This window comes from Lepidochelys kempii, chromosome 23, assembly GCF_965140285.1.
Source record: "Lepidochelys kempii isolate rLepKem1 chromosome 23, rLepKem1.hap1, whole genome shotgun sequence".
In the NCBI taxonomy this organism is placed as follows: Eukaryota; Metazoa; Chordata; order Testudines; family Cheloniidae; genus Lepidochelys; species Lepidochelys kempii.
In genome coordinates this window covers 10912440-10926356 of record NC_136402.1, presented here as the reverse complement: position 1 = coordinate 10926356, position 13917 = coordinate 10912440, and the positions used below count along the sequence as shown (strand labels likewise).

General features: G+C 44.0%; 1 protein-coding gene and 1 pseudogene across 6 annotated transcripts in view; both read right to left on the bottom strand.

Moving 5' to 3' along the window:
* Positions 1–2208: 2208 nt before the first annotated feature.
* LOC140902050 (uncharacterized) overlaps positions 2209–13917 on the bottom strand; it is a 32323-nt gene continuing 20614 nt past the window's right edge. For 2 of the 6 annotated variants that reach the window (XR_012155990.2, XR_012155991.2), the window contains exons 5-8: positions 11849–11992; positions 7741–8268; positions 2677–3529; positions 2209–2274 (exon numbers count right to left, since the gene is read on the bottom strand). Coding sequence is in view for 1 of the 6 variants with exons in the window: in XM_073321672.1 (XP_073177773.1) it covers positions 8129–8268; positions 11849–11992 (284 nt within the window). In the remaining 5 variants the exon portion in view is untranslated. Of the gene's footprint in view, positions 2275–2676; positions 3530–5907; positions 8269–11848; positions 11993–13917 lie in introns of those variants that run through there. The other 4 variants (XR_012155992.2, XR_012155993.2, XR_012155994.2 and 1 more) reach the window with 4 other exon arrangements.
* LOC140901843 (E3 SUMO-protein ligase KIAA1586-like) lies at positions 3740–6091 on the bottom strand (annotated as a pseudogene).

Genomic DNA, 13917 nt, shown 5'->3' with positions numbered 1-13917 from the left:
TGGGGTTTCACTTCAGCCCAGTCTATAGAGAGGGGCCCAGCCATGGAGTTTGGCTCAAGAAGACCAATTCTCCAATTTGCTAAGGGCTTTTTGAATTCCAATCCTGTGCTCCAAAGTGCTTGGTGTCATTTGCAAATTTTGGAAGCGTACTCTCCGCTCCATTTTCCAAATCATTAATGAAAATATTGAATAGTACACAACTCTGGACTGATCCCTGCTGGACCCACTAGGTACACCCTCTCCGTTGGACAGCCAAACATGGAGAAGGGCTCTTGGAGTATGGGCTTTCAACCAGCTCTGCACCCACATTACACTAATTGCATCTAGACCACATTTCCCTAGTTTGCTTGTGAGAATGTCCTATGGGACTGTCAAAAGCCTTAGTAACACCAAGATAGATCACATCTACTGTTTACTCACCTCCACTAGGCTAAAGAAGGAAATAGGATTGGTTTGGAATGATTTGTTCTTGACAAATCCATGCTCACTAGTCCTAAGAACCAAATTATCCAGTAGGTGCTGACAAAGTGATTGTTTAATAATGTATTCCAGGATCTTTCCAGGGAGGCTAGCTAGTTTGTAAGTCCCAGGGTTCTCTTTATTCCACTTTTAAAGATAGGTCCTGTCTTGTTAATGGATGGGAAGATGTTCTTTTTCAGGGATCTCAGATGAGAACTGGGGCACAGCACCTGGTTTGTTAAGGCCACAAAACTGGAGGCAGGAACCTCTTCTCTCCTGCTGGCAAAGAACCCCAGGTACCTAAAAGACAGGGACTCACATCCCTGAGTAGGCTTTAAAAAAGGCAATGGTTAAAAAATTTGGCCCCAACCATTTCTTGTTTCCGCAGACTAGACATTTTAGCAAACTTTAGAATTCCTTGGTGCGAAACATCGTGAAACTCCCCTTTCTCCTTAACAGAGGGCTTTGATGCCCCTTATCTCACTCAGGCTCTTGACTGCTCAGAGTTCTAGAATTGTCCCTGTTCTCATTGGACAGATGGGGAGGAGCCTGAGGTACAGAGAAGGGAAGTGACCTACCCAAGGGCCTACACAGCAAGGTGGTGGCAGAGCCGGAAAGAGAAGCCATCAGTCCTGACTCCTGTTCTAACCGACAACAAACCCCCCAGAGCCACGGATAGAGCCCAGGAATCGAGATGTGGGGAAATTTCATTGAAACCGTTTCTGTCAGAAAATCCCATTCAGACTAAGCCAGTTTGTTTCTTGAAATCATAACAAGTGGGATGTTTTGTTGCAAAACAGAAGCATCTCCTCTTTGTCACAGTGTCTTAAATTGTCTTGTTGCACACAAAGAGGAGACACTTAAATCTCAAAAATTCGATAAGAAAATCCAAATAAAATAGACTATTTCAGCTATTCTATCATGTCATAATCTGATCTGAGTAAATGTGATAGGACACCTCATATTATGCACTACTCCTTGTGGCACTCTCCAGTGGATCCCCATCTTCCACCCACCATGAGGTAGGTAGGAGTGGACCTTTATTATCTCTACTTGAAAGAGGGAGAAGCTCTTTTCCTTCCACAGGGAGGATGGACGAGAACACCACTTGCGCCTCATACTCCTTTATTCTCCTTCCCAGAGCCACGTAGTCTGCAGTGATCCACTCAAGGTCATTCTTGGCAGTATCATTGGTGCCCACGTGGAAAAGCAGGAAGGGGTAGCGGTCCGAGGGCTTGATGAGTCTCGGCAGACTCTCCGTCACTTCGCGAATCTTAGCCCCTGGCAAGCAGCAGACTTCTCTGTTTTCCCGGTCAGGGTGGCAGATAGATGACTCAGTCCCCCTGAGGAGAGAGTCCCCGACCACCACCACCCGCCTCCTTCTCTTGGGAGTGGTGGTCGTGGAACCCCCAACCTTAGGACAGTGCATCTCATGCCTTTCAACTGGTGGAGTCTCCTTCTGCTCCCTTCCCCCAGACGTATCATCTGGGCCACTCCTCGCAATGGTACCTGTGGAGAGAACATGAAAACGGTTACTTACCTGTATCTGCGTTTCTGGTACCTGGACGTTCCCCCTTCTTCTTCTGGAGGTCACATGTTGCCAGATTTCTTCACTGTCCTCCTGTCCACGCTGGGCAGCCTGCTCTGAATCTTCAGAACCTTGTGCCTGTAGAAGCATATCCTGACGCCTGTCCAGGAAATCTTCAGTTTCTCTTATGCAACGCAGGGTCGATACCTGTTGCTCCAGACCTTGAACTTTCTCTTCCAATATGGAGACCAGCTTGCACTTTGTACACACAAAGTCGCTTCTGTCCTCTGGAAGAAAGACAAACATAGCACATCCAGTGCAGGTCACAACAGTTGAACACTTCCCATCCATATTACCTTCCTACTATGAGCTTCCTCAGGAGATGCAGTAATTACTCAGAGAAGTCGTTAGGGTGTAAGCCTCAGTGGGCTCACTCCAGGCGAACTCCCAGGCAAACTCCTGTTGTTTGCTGCTCTGCTGTCCGCCGCTGCTTAGCTGGTTCCCCGCCACTCAGCTGGTTCGCAGAGCGCTGGCTTTTTTAAACAGCCAGGCTCACTTGAAACAAAACACTCCCAACTCCCGCCCTTTTCAGCCAACCAATCAAGCACTCACTCAAACTTTCAAGCTGCCCTCACTACAAACACTCCGATCCTCTCACCAAACACACACTCAGATACCCAGATACTCACCAGCACAGATCCCTGGCAAACTCCTGCTGTTTGCTGCTCTGCTGTCCTCCGCTGCTCAGCTGGTTCCCCGCCGCTCAGCTGGTTCGTGGAGCGCCGGCTTTTTTAAACAGCCAGGCTCACTGAAACAAAACACTCTCAACCATAGGATCCATAGGGAAGGAATGTTCTCTGAAGGAATCAACTGTTTCTCTCTTTGCCACATGAAATTTTGGATCCAAATGGTAAAGAATAATTGTTCACAATCTAACCATGGCATCCTTTGTGACTGTAATTAATGCCAATGAACTAGGGAGTGGTTCTAAAAACAGTTTTACCTGGGCCATAGTTCACCATAGTTTCCTTGTCTGGGGTGTAAACCAACAACTAGGTTCCTGCTATTTCTACCTGAGTTCTTGCCAAATTTTTGGCCTTGTTCAGGGTAAACTTACACTTCTCTGAAATAGAATCCTTTACCAAGCCACCCAAATGGTCAGCAGTGGTAGTGAGGAATGGCTTCTACAAACATTCCTGGTTTATTTCTTTAATTGGGTGGCACAGGTCTAAATTAGGAACTGGACACAGGCCTGGATCAGAAGGTCTAGAAGCTCCCAGAGGTGGAGTTTCTATTCAAAAATTGTTATTTTTCTGCAGCTATCTCATTCAACACATTTCATTTTATACACATTTACAGCAACTACAAAGGGTGAGTTCAAAAACACAACTCTTCTATTTCCTCCACATATGCATAGTTAGGGGCAGCATTCTCCAAATCATAGGATTAGCTAAGCGATATCTTCAGCAGTAACCTGCAGTAGGCCCAGAGCCACAACCTCTTTGGAAATGAAACATATGGGCATCTTGCCTAGTTCAAAGTCTGAAATGAAGAAAATATAAAGAAGAGATGTATGAGTAAGCAAATGATAATAGTATTTAATAATGAAATGCCTAGTAATGAAATATTCTTGTATTTTAAAATATTACATGTGAACTACTTAAGTTATTAAAAATAAAAAGTGTAATATATTCATGTTGAAGTATACAATGCAACAAGCAATATTTTAAAGAATATTTAAGTACATTATTACTAATTAGGTAGTAATTTCCAAATGGCTTCTTGATCTTCTCCATAATCTTTGGTGTTGGATACATGAACTCTGGTATCTAATGTGGATCGATGACTTCTCATCCATGCTTTAACATATGGTATTGGGTTCCAGGAACTTAGTGGTTTTCCCAACAAATTGATGGTCATAAAGCTTGAGATATGTGTAATTGTTAAATTCGCCCTTTTATTACTATAAATAATATTCATCAACGGAAAAGCTCTTTCTGCTTCTGCAGAACTAATTGCAATTGTGTTCATAATTTGCTTTGCTTTCTTTATTGTTTCCAGATCAGGAAGATGTTCTGATTGAATGTTATTCTCTACATAGTCACGAAAATCATTGAAATCGACTACAAATTTTATGAATTTGTTTAATTCATGCACTTTTTCTTCTCCTGATTTCCAAGGTAACCTGACTTCTTCAATATTCCATGAAGTGGGATCCATAACATTGAATATTCAACTATTTTAGGTGTATTACTAGAATGACCTAAATTATCTTCTTTATATTTAATGTGATTTTCGTTTAATAATCTTCCCTTCATTTTTTCAATAATACACTCTATTACTTTGTCTCGTGGCAGTGATTTAAACCTTACTTTACCTTCAGACTCTATGCATTTAAAAGCATCACTTTCTATCATTTCATTAATTTTATTTTCATGTATACCAAACTATCTTTTAATTGTATGAAAAAATCAATCATTCGTTTGATTAGCTTATCTGCCTTTGTTAAACTCAATTGTCTCGCTTGCAGTGCATTTGATAATAATGCAAGTTCATCCAAAATGTCAATCATTAATGCCAAGTCTTTTAAAAATTCTTTGTTTTTCAATCTTTTTTCCAGGCCAGAAAATTTCTTATTTTTGGAAAAATAAATATAAAGAGCTGGATAAGCTCTCCAGACCGCTTTGACAGCTCTAAGGCTACAAGAAGCCAATCGAGGACCAAAAACACGGCCTATTTTGATTATTTCAATATATAGTTCTTCAGAAACTTGTTTAAGTTCAAACTGAGTCTTATTTGACTGATGAAAAATTGCATAAATCTTGTCCAAAAAAATCTTGAAATGGCTTATTTCATTGATATCATTTATAGCATCATCTAAAGCCAGTTGTAGCCGATGATTCAAACAGTGCCAAATTATAATGTTTGGAAAATCTTGAATGAGTCTTGTAGCAGCTCCAGATTTATGTCCAAGCATGCTGCTCGCGCCATCAGAACAGAATCCGATTAAATTTTTCTTTAAATATTCTGTGTCAAATCCTGTATCAGTTAACATATTTCTCAAAGCATTATAAATATTTTCTGCTTTTGTTGATTCTAATTCCACTAAATCGAGAAAAATTGTTGGTGAAGAATCTTGTAATTCACATTTTATAAGAATTACAAGCACAGTTCTACTTGAAATTGTAGAAGCTTCATCAATAATAATAATACAAATCTTTGAATTGTTTTAAATGATTTTACTAAAAATTTGTTTTCTTATTAATTCAGCAATATGCTCTACGATTCTGATGGCCGAAAATCGAGAATGTAGGCAGTTCCCTAAATCAGTTTCATTCTTAATTTGTAGCTCTACTTCATCCTCCATATCTGACATTGGTCGGTTTCTTTTTACTAAGCTGTAAACTATGTTGAAATTTTTGCTCCTTATTGCAAGATTTTTTTCAGTAACTTTATTTTTTTCAGTAACTCACTGTAGTGAGAGGGTTTTTTTTAGATTCATTTAAAATATTTATAACTATCAAATGAGAGCTTGATTCGAAATGTTCCTTCATTTTTCTTCTTAGTGAAGCTTGCTGAACTTTTTTATCAGCTCCAGAGGCTTGAATAGTACACTTCCGCCATGCCGAAGAAATGTGTCAAGATTTTCCGCCAAGGACCCCCAAATGTGACGTATTTGCACAGTGGGGACAGCCACATTTTTTGCCTTCCATTATCAACCCATTATATTTCTTTTAAAAATATTGTGCCTGCTCGGAAGTCCAACCATCGGGTGCTACCTTTTCTCAATCATGTAAATCCTCTTCCATTGCGGACACATTTTCAGATGATTCAACATTTAAGATATTTTCATCACCAAAATTATTGTCGTCAGCGTTTTCAGTATTTAAATCATTATTTTCACAATGAGAACTTCTGACTAATGATTTTGTCATTTTCGTGGAAAACCAGTCACTAATGCTTTTCTGGCGTTTCATTATGAAGGGTAAATAATATTGACTAGAAAACTTTAATCTTCGAATAACAGTCCAGTTAGCATTACACACCGAAATATCACATGCACTTAACTAGAAACCGACAGACCAACTATGACTCACTGGTCATGTTGAATTGTATAGAAAACAGTTGAGCAAGTGCACGAACGAGGCAAGTGCAACCCCTATTAATAAAATAATAAACGAGACGTTTGTCTTGCGTCAGGACAAACTTGGATGCGACCGAGTCGCAGCCTGCGACGACATTACATGCGCACGCGCATAGCAACATAAATCTTGACCTATCTGTTGTAGAAATGGCTCTTTAACTGCTAGAATTCTGTGTCCCTTTGCATTTGAAGTTTATTTTGTACACCGTATTACAAGTCTTCATTAATTTAAGGTTTCCCACGTGCCAGTTATAAATTTACACTTACATGAGCCCCTGATGCAACCCCAGAATGACAGCAGGCTAAGTGGGGGCCAATGGCCGGGACCCCGTCTGGCAAGGGGCCAGCGGCCGGAACCCCAGTCCGGCGGTGGGCTGAGAGGGATGGCGGACAAAACCCCAGACAGGCAGCGGCTCACCCACCGCTGGTCTGGGGTTCCGGCCGCCGGCTCCTGCTAGCCAGGGTCCCGGCTACCGGCCCCGCTCAGTTCCGTTCACCCAGGCAGGCAGCGGGCTGAGTGGGGCCAGCAGACCCCAGCCGGCAGCAGCGTGCCAGTAAAAATCGGCTCGCGTGCTGCCTTTGGCAGGTGTGCTGCAGGTTGCCGACCTCTGCCCTATTATTTTCTACACCATTTTATAAGATTAAGATTATTCATTTTAAGATCATTTTATAACATTTTTTTCCTAACAATTTTTAACAACCGGTTCTAAAACTGCTTCAAAATTTAGCAGCCGGTTCCCGCGGGTCCAGCTCACCACTGCCTATGACTACATTATATGATGCTTGGGAGGTGGAAGGTAGGATGTGAAGAAAATAAACTCCACATGCCTCCGACAGAAGGTAACACTGCTGTGGTGATGGGGAAGGCAGGGATCTCCTTCAGGTGTCACTGAGACTGAAACTACACTTTTCTTCCTGCCTCTGTTCCTGCTCTTTGTTATATTTTAAAAGATTTTAAATTATAAAAAGGGTATACAGAAGAATTTCTGTTCAGCTCCAGGCAGTGCAAGTGGGAATGAGACAACCTGTCCCAAGAGGGGAACTTGGTGACTCGAAAGCAATGGGAGGAACAGTAGAAATGAGATACGATGGGTTTCTTTAGACTAGGAAAATGATGGAGGTTAGGTTGGGTCATGAGGAAACATGCTAGGTACCCCAGCCACTATAAATGGGCTATGCCTTTATTGCAGGAAGTTGTGGGTTTTTACAACGGGATATCTAACTCAAACCAGCTACAGTTGCGGAAAATCCTTGTGGAGACCCATGTAGTTAGTTGAGGTCATCCTTATCTCTCCCACCTGTGGCTGATGGACATTCCTGATAGGACTCATAGGACAAAGGAGTTGATAGAAAGGACCATGGGATTCACCCCAGGGAAGGGGAAGCTGCAAAAGGCAACAGTGGGCAAATTATCTGGGGGACCCGAGAGTGACACAAATGGTGCAAACAGCCTTAAAGGTCACTATGTGGCACTGAGCAAATGTACTGAAGCAAAACAATCTTTTGTCAGCTCTAGACAAGTTTTTGGGGTATTTATCTTCCTGATGGACTCTCTGCTGACAAAGAGCTGGGCTTTCATGGACGCTTTTCCCACACTAGAAGCACCTACATGTTCTCTGTCCTGTGTGGCTCTTCTGATATGCGATAAGGAGTAAGCGCAGAGGGAAGGTTTCACTGCATGCCCAGCATTCATAGGTGCTCATTCCTTGTGGATTTTCTGATGTGTAAAAAGGTTTGCGCTCGGACTGAAGGTTTTACAACATGCCCAGCATTCATAGGGGCTCTCTCCTGTGTGGAGTCTCTCCAGTCCAATAAGGCCATTGTGGCAACTGAAGGTTTCCCCGTACTCAATGCATGTGTTGTTTGTCTCTCCTCTGGGGATCCTCTGCTGGGCTGTGCTTTCCTTGAGGCCCTTTTGACTTCCCTGACAATTACTGGATTTATCCACTTTCTCCCCTGCTTGGTTTCCCAGCTGTCTTCCTGGCCTGTGCTGACTTTCACAGGGTCTTTCCCTGCCCCTGGCTCCTGGACACATTCCCTTTAGATCTTTGTGATAATGTTTTGTGTAGTTCCATTTGCTCAGCATCTTCCTGCTGAGAATTCTGTTCTGCATCCTCGCTCACCATCCCATCACCTGCTGGGAAACAGAGAGAGAAAAGCCTCAGAAGCAGGGATGGAAAAGGGGAGAACCAAAATAAGGGAGGGATAGTTCAGTGATTTGCGCATTGGCCTGCTAAACCCAGGGTTGTGAGTTCAATCCTTGAGGGGGCCATTTAGAGATCTGGGGCAAAAATTGGGGATCGGTCCTGCTTTGAGCAGGGCGTTGGACTAGATGACCTCCTGAGGTCCCTTCCAATCCTGATATTCTAAGAGCTTGAGAGCTGAGGAAATAAATCAGGAACTGATCTGAGAGCAAGAGGAAGACCCAGAAAAAACAATTAATAGGAAATGTGGAAATGCTGGAAGTGCTAAATGCCTTTTTTGTTTCAGTTTTCATGAAAGGAGTTTTCATGGAGGAGTTCTGTTGACATAGCACTGTCAAAGAGTTGGGTTGGTATAACTGTGTCACTCAGGGGTGTGGATATTTCACACTCCTGAGCAATGTAGTTATACTGATAACTGTAGTGTAGACCAGACCAGAGTGCCAGTCTATAGAAACAAGAATAAGGACAATCCAGGGAATTACAGACAATCAGTTTAACTTCAGTACCTGGAAAGAAAATGGAGCAAATAATCAAGCAATCAATTTGCAAACACCTAGAAGATAATAAGGTGATAAGTAACAGTCAGCATGGATTTGTCAAGAACAGATCATGTCAAACCAATTTAATAGCTTTCCTTGACCGGGTAACAGGCCTTGTGGATGTGGGGAAAGCAGTAGCTGTGGTATATCTTGACTTTAATAAGGCTTTTGATATTGTTTTGCATGACCTTCTCATAAACAAACAAGGGAAATATAGCCTAGATGGAACTACTATGAGGTGGGTGCATAACTGTTTAGAAAACTTTTTCCAGAGAGTAGATATGAGGGGTTCACAGTCAAGCCAGAAGGGCATATCTAGTGGGGTCCTGCAGGGATCAGTCCTGGTTCTGGTTCTGTTCAGTATCTTCATCAATGGTTTAGATAATGGTATAGAGCATACATTTGACAGGGTAACAAGCCTTGTGGATGGGGGTGGAGAAGCGGTAGATGTAGTATATCTTGACTTTAGTAAAGCTTTTGATACTGTCTCACATGATCTTCTCATACAAAAACTAGGGAAAAGCAACCTAGAAGGAGCTACTATAAGGTGGGTGCAAAACTGGTTGGGAAACCTTTCCTAGCGAGTACTTATCAGTGGTTCACAGTCATGCTGGAAGGGCATAACGAGTGGGGTCCCACAGGGATCAGTTCTGGGTCCAGTTCTGTTCAATATCTTCTTTAATGATTTAGATAATGGCATAGAGAGTACATTTATAAAGTTTGCGGGCAATACCAAGCTGGGAGGGGTTGCAAGTGCTTTGGAGGATAGGATTAAAATTCAAAATGATCTGGACAAACTGGAGAAATGGTCTGAAGTAATTAGGATGAAATTTAATACAGACAAAGTACTCCACTTAGGAAGGAACAATCCGTTGCACACATACAAACTAGGAAATGACTGCCTAGGAAGGAGTACTGCGGAAAGGGATGTGGGTTTCATAGTGGATCATAAGCTAAATATGAGTCAACAGTGTAACACTGTTGCAAAAAAAGCAAACATCGTTCTGTGATGTATTAGCAGGAGTGCTGAAAGCAAGACATGAGAAGTAATTCTCCTGCTCTACTCCATGCTGATAAGGCCTCACCTGGAGTACTGTGTCCAGTTCTGGGCGCCACATTTCAGGAAAGATGTGGACAGACTGGAAAAAGTCCAAAGAAGAGCAACAAAAATTATTAAAAGTCTAGAAAACACGACTTATGGGGGAAGGTTGAAAAAAATTGGGTTTGTTTAGTCTGGAGAAGAGAAGACTGAGGGGACATGATAACAGTTTTCAAGTTCATAAAAGTTGTTACAAGGAGGAGGGTGAAAAAATGTTATCCTGAATCTCTGAGGCTAGGACAAGAAGCAATGGGCTTAAATTGCAGCAAGGGGGTGTCACACTATGCCCCATATTCTTCATAGAGATATTGTTGTGATATGACTATGGCATTACTAAGTTGTATTTTATGCAAGATGGGTCATGTGATGTATCATTGGAAAGGTTATGATTTACTGAATGTGATTATCCTATTTGTATGCATTTATCATTTCTGTATCTGAAGTTAGGAATATTGACTATGTAACAATTTCAAGTGGGTTTGCACCTGGGGAATGCCCACCAGACAAAATGCAATCAGTCTGGCTGGTTAGACAATGGGTCGTTAGGGAGAACAATAGGACTTTGAAGATGCTAATCTCCCACGTTCCTAGGAGCTTCCTGGGATGCTGCTTTGACACTGCAGGGTCATGTGATCATGTCACCTGGTACTGGACTTCATCTTGGACTGCTAATATTTTTCCACTAGTAGGGGGTGGGGATCAAACTGGGAAACAAAGGATTCCCGCCATATGTAAATCCTATTTAAGGCTGGGGAGTGAGTTAATCAGGGTCAGTTCTTCACTGAATCCCCACCCAAGGTGACTGCTAAAAACACCTCAGACTGATCTGGGGAAGAAAGGACTGGATCCAGGCTAGAAGGTATCTGGCCTGTGAAAGGAATATCTGGAGTTTTAAACGGCAAGCAAGATCAGTTTGTCTAAAAGAAATTTTGCAACCTGCTTAAAACAATATTTAAGGTGAGAAATCACTACTTGCAGCCAGTTTCTTTAGCGTGTTCAGCTTAGTTTGTGTGTTTGCTTTATTTGCTCAATATCTACTTTGATCCGTTATAATCACTTAAAATCTATCCTCTGTAGTTAGTAAACTTGTTTTTGTTTTCTATATACCAGTTTGTGGAATTCATAATGGGCGGGGGGCGGGCAAAAAGCTGTGCATATCTTCCTCCACATAGTGGGAGGGAGTGAATTTCATGAGCTTACGCTGTAGTTTTCTGTGCAGTGCAAGACAATATAATTTTGGGTTTACACTCCAGAGGGGGTGTGCACTTGAGTGCTTTAGGGCAATTCATAGAATATCAGGGTTGGAAGGGACCCCAGAAGGTCATCTAGTCCAATTCCTGAGCTGAGTCTTTCCACGCACAGCTGATTTCAGTGTCTGTGTCTTTCTGCAGCTGGGTGTGGCCCTGCCTGCACGTGTGCTGGAGGAGGCTTGACGGCCCGGCTCGCCAGGTCAGTGTAAGGGAACCCAGACTGGTGGAACCAGCGGGCTCAGTGGTACTCCAGTACATCAGGTGGCACCCAGGGGAGGGGGGACAACCTGTCACAGGCGGGTTGAGGTTGGACATTAGGAAAATCTTCCTGTCAGGGCAGTTAAGCACTGGAACAAATTACCTAGGCAGGTTGTGGAATCTCCGTCATTGGAGGTGTTTAAGAGCAGGTTAGACAAACACCTTTCAGGGTTGCTCTAGATAATACTTAGTCCTGCCATGAATGCAGGGGACTGGACTAGATGACTGACTGAGGGCCCTTCCAGTCCTACACTTCTATGATTCCCTCAAACTCTTCCAACTAAGGGAGAGAAGAGGGGAGCAATTTTCCCTCCACATCCCATGCAAACACTCAGGATGAAGGCAGGTGAGGGAGGGAGCTACTGACATAAGTCAGTCGGGGTGAATGATTCCGCTCCTGTGCTTCTGCCCCTCAGGGTCTCTCTTTCTCCTGAGCCCTGGAGATCTGGGACCCATTCCTCCTCCTCCCATTCCAGCTGGGAGATCACATCAAGTTTGGAAACTGGAAATCCTGCCCAGGGGAAAGAAAACAAGGGAGATCAAGTGAACTCTTGAGATATTTGTCACAAAAATGTTCCATTATTTTAACCCCAGTCCATTGTAAAGCCATAAAATCCCAGGGACAGATGCCCAGGCACTGAAAGCTCTCTGCTTATGAGGGATTTAACTATCCTCATCTGTGCTGGGAACACACACAGCCAGACACTCCCCCTCAAAGAGGCTCCTAAGACACAGAGAAGGTAACTCTCTGGGCCAGAAGGTGAGGACGTTAGTAAGAGGAAAATCACCCTGGAACTGCTTCTGACTGAGACAGAAAGAGGCCAAGAGACAAAGGGTGAGGCATAGGTAAGGGTATGGCTCTGTCACAGAGGTCACAGAATCCATGACTTTCTGGGACCTCTTCTGCAGAGGCAGGGCTGGAGCAGCTTCTGGGATTGGTAAGCCCCTCTGGAACTGGTGGGGCTGGAGCAGCTGCTGGCAGTCAGCCCCAAGGCCACCACAGCAGAGACCCCTGGGCCTCTGGAGCAGCTGGCCAGCAGTCAGCCCCGGGGTCGCTGGAGCAGCTTGCCAGTGGTCAGCCCCAGGGCCACCTGAGAAGCTGGCTGGTGGGCTGACTGTAGCCAGACAGCCAGCCCCCCCCCCCCCACCCACCCTCAGACCAGCATTGCTGGAAACACAGGAGGAAGCAGGAACAGGGCACTTAACATATATTCCAGCACAGCCTTTGAAGCTGTGAAAGCACAGGTGTGCTGCTACAATGTGCCTCTGGGAACAGATACGACGATTAAGCTCACAGCAGGCAGAGGCCCTGTGACAGACATGGCTCTTAGCCCCAACTAAATAGCGTGATGCACACACACCAACATCCTAGGTGGGAAAATATTTACCCTCATAAAAGAAATGTCCAGTAGTCGACACTTATTGTTTCTCTCCTTTGCAAGTGTAAACTACTCTTGCGAAAGCTGGCGTCACCCCGACAGACCAGCCTCAATTTGGCATAAGAAAGGAGAAAGAGAATAAAGGAGTACAGAGGTATAAGTAGGGGACCTACAGCACCATGATTTTTGAGTGCTTTTCACTATCTATCTGCTGGTCAGATAAGTGACAGCCTCCCAAGGCTTCTGCAGCTAAGAGGGTCCCTACGCCTTGTCCCTTATTCGTCTTTCCGCGGAATTGAGTGACCGATCCTGGCTTGGCACCGCTGGAATCGAGAGATGCAAGGAGGGTAAGAAGCACCCACACCTGATCTCCTATCTTTAGTGTACACATATTTTGAAATAGAGCTCTATACTTTGTTTTCTTTCTTTGGGATTGTGGCTTCAGTTTTGTAACTTGTTTGTGTGTGTAACATCTCTACATTTAAATAAGTAGGCACTAGCAATTTTGTAACCACATGATTAGAATCTAGCTTAATAAATTTTGGTAACCATTTATGCATAAGCCTGACTTGTTTTCTCTGGTTTACTGTAAAGCAGCCAACACAATTAAAGAACCTCAGCCGTTTTGGCTCTAAAGCCTGGCCATTAGGTGAGAGTACTAAGAGCTAGCGTTGAGTTGTGCCGCCTCCACGGGGCAAACTCTTGGGGCACCTGTCAGTCAATCCTGGCTGCCCGCTGCGAAGGAGCTCTGAGCTCTAGCAGTTAAAGTCACGGGTGTGGAGAGGCTCTTAGTGCTGCCATTGGGGCACCTGTCAGTCAGTATTGACTGCCCGCTGCGAAGGAGCTCTGAGGTCTAGCAGTTAAAGTCACGGGTGGTTAGGACCTTGGGGCATCCGTCAGCCTAGCCCGGGCTGCCCGCCGCGAAGGGACAGTGCGTCCTAGCGGTTAAAGTCATGGATGGTATAAACGGGCATAGCTGGCACCTCACCAAACATCCTTGGCCGTCGGCTAACACTGACCACTGGAGTAGTGGCCACAGGGTTGAAGCAGCAACCGG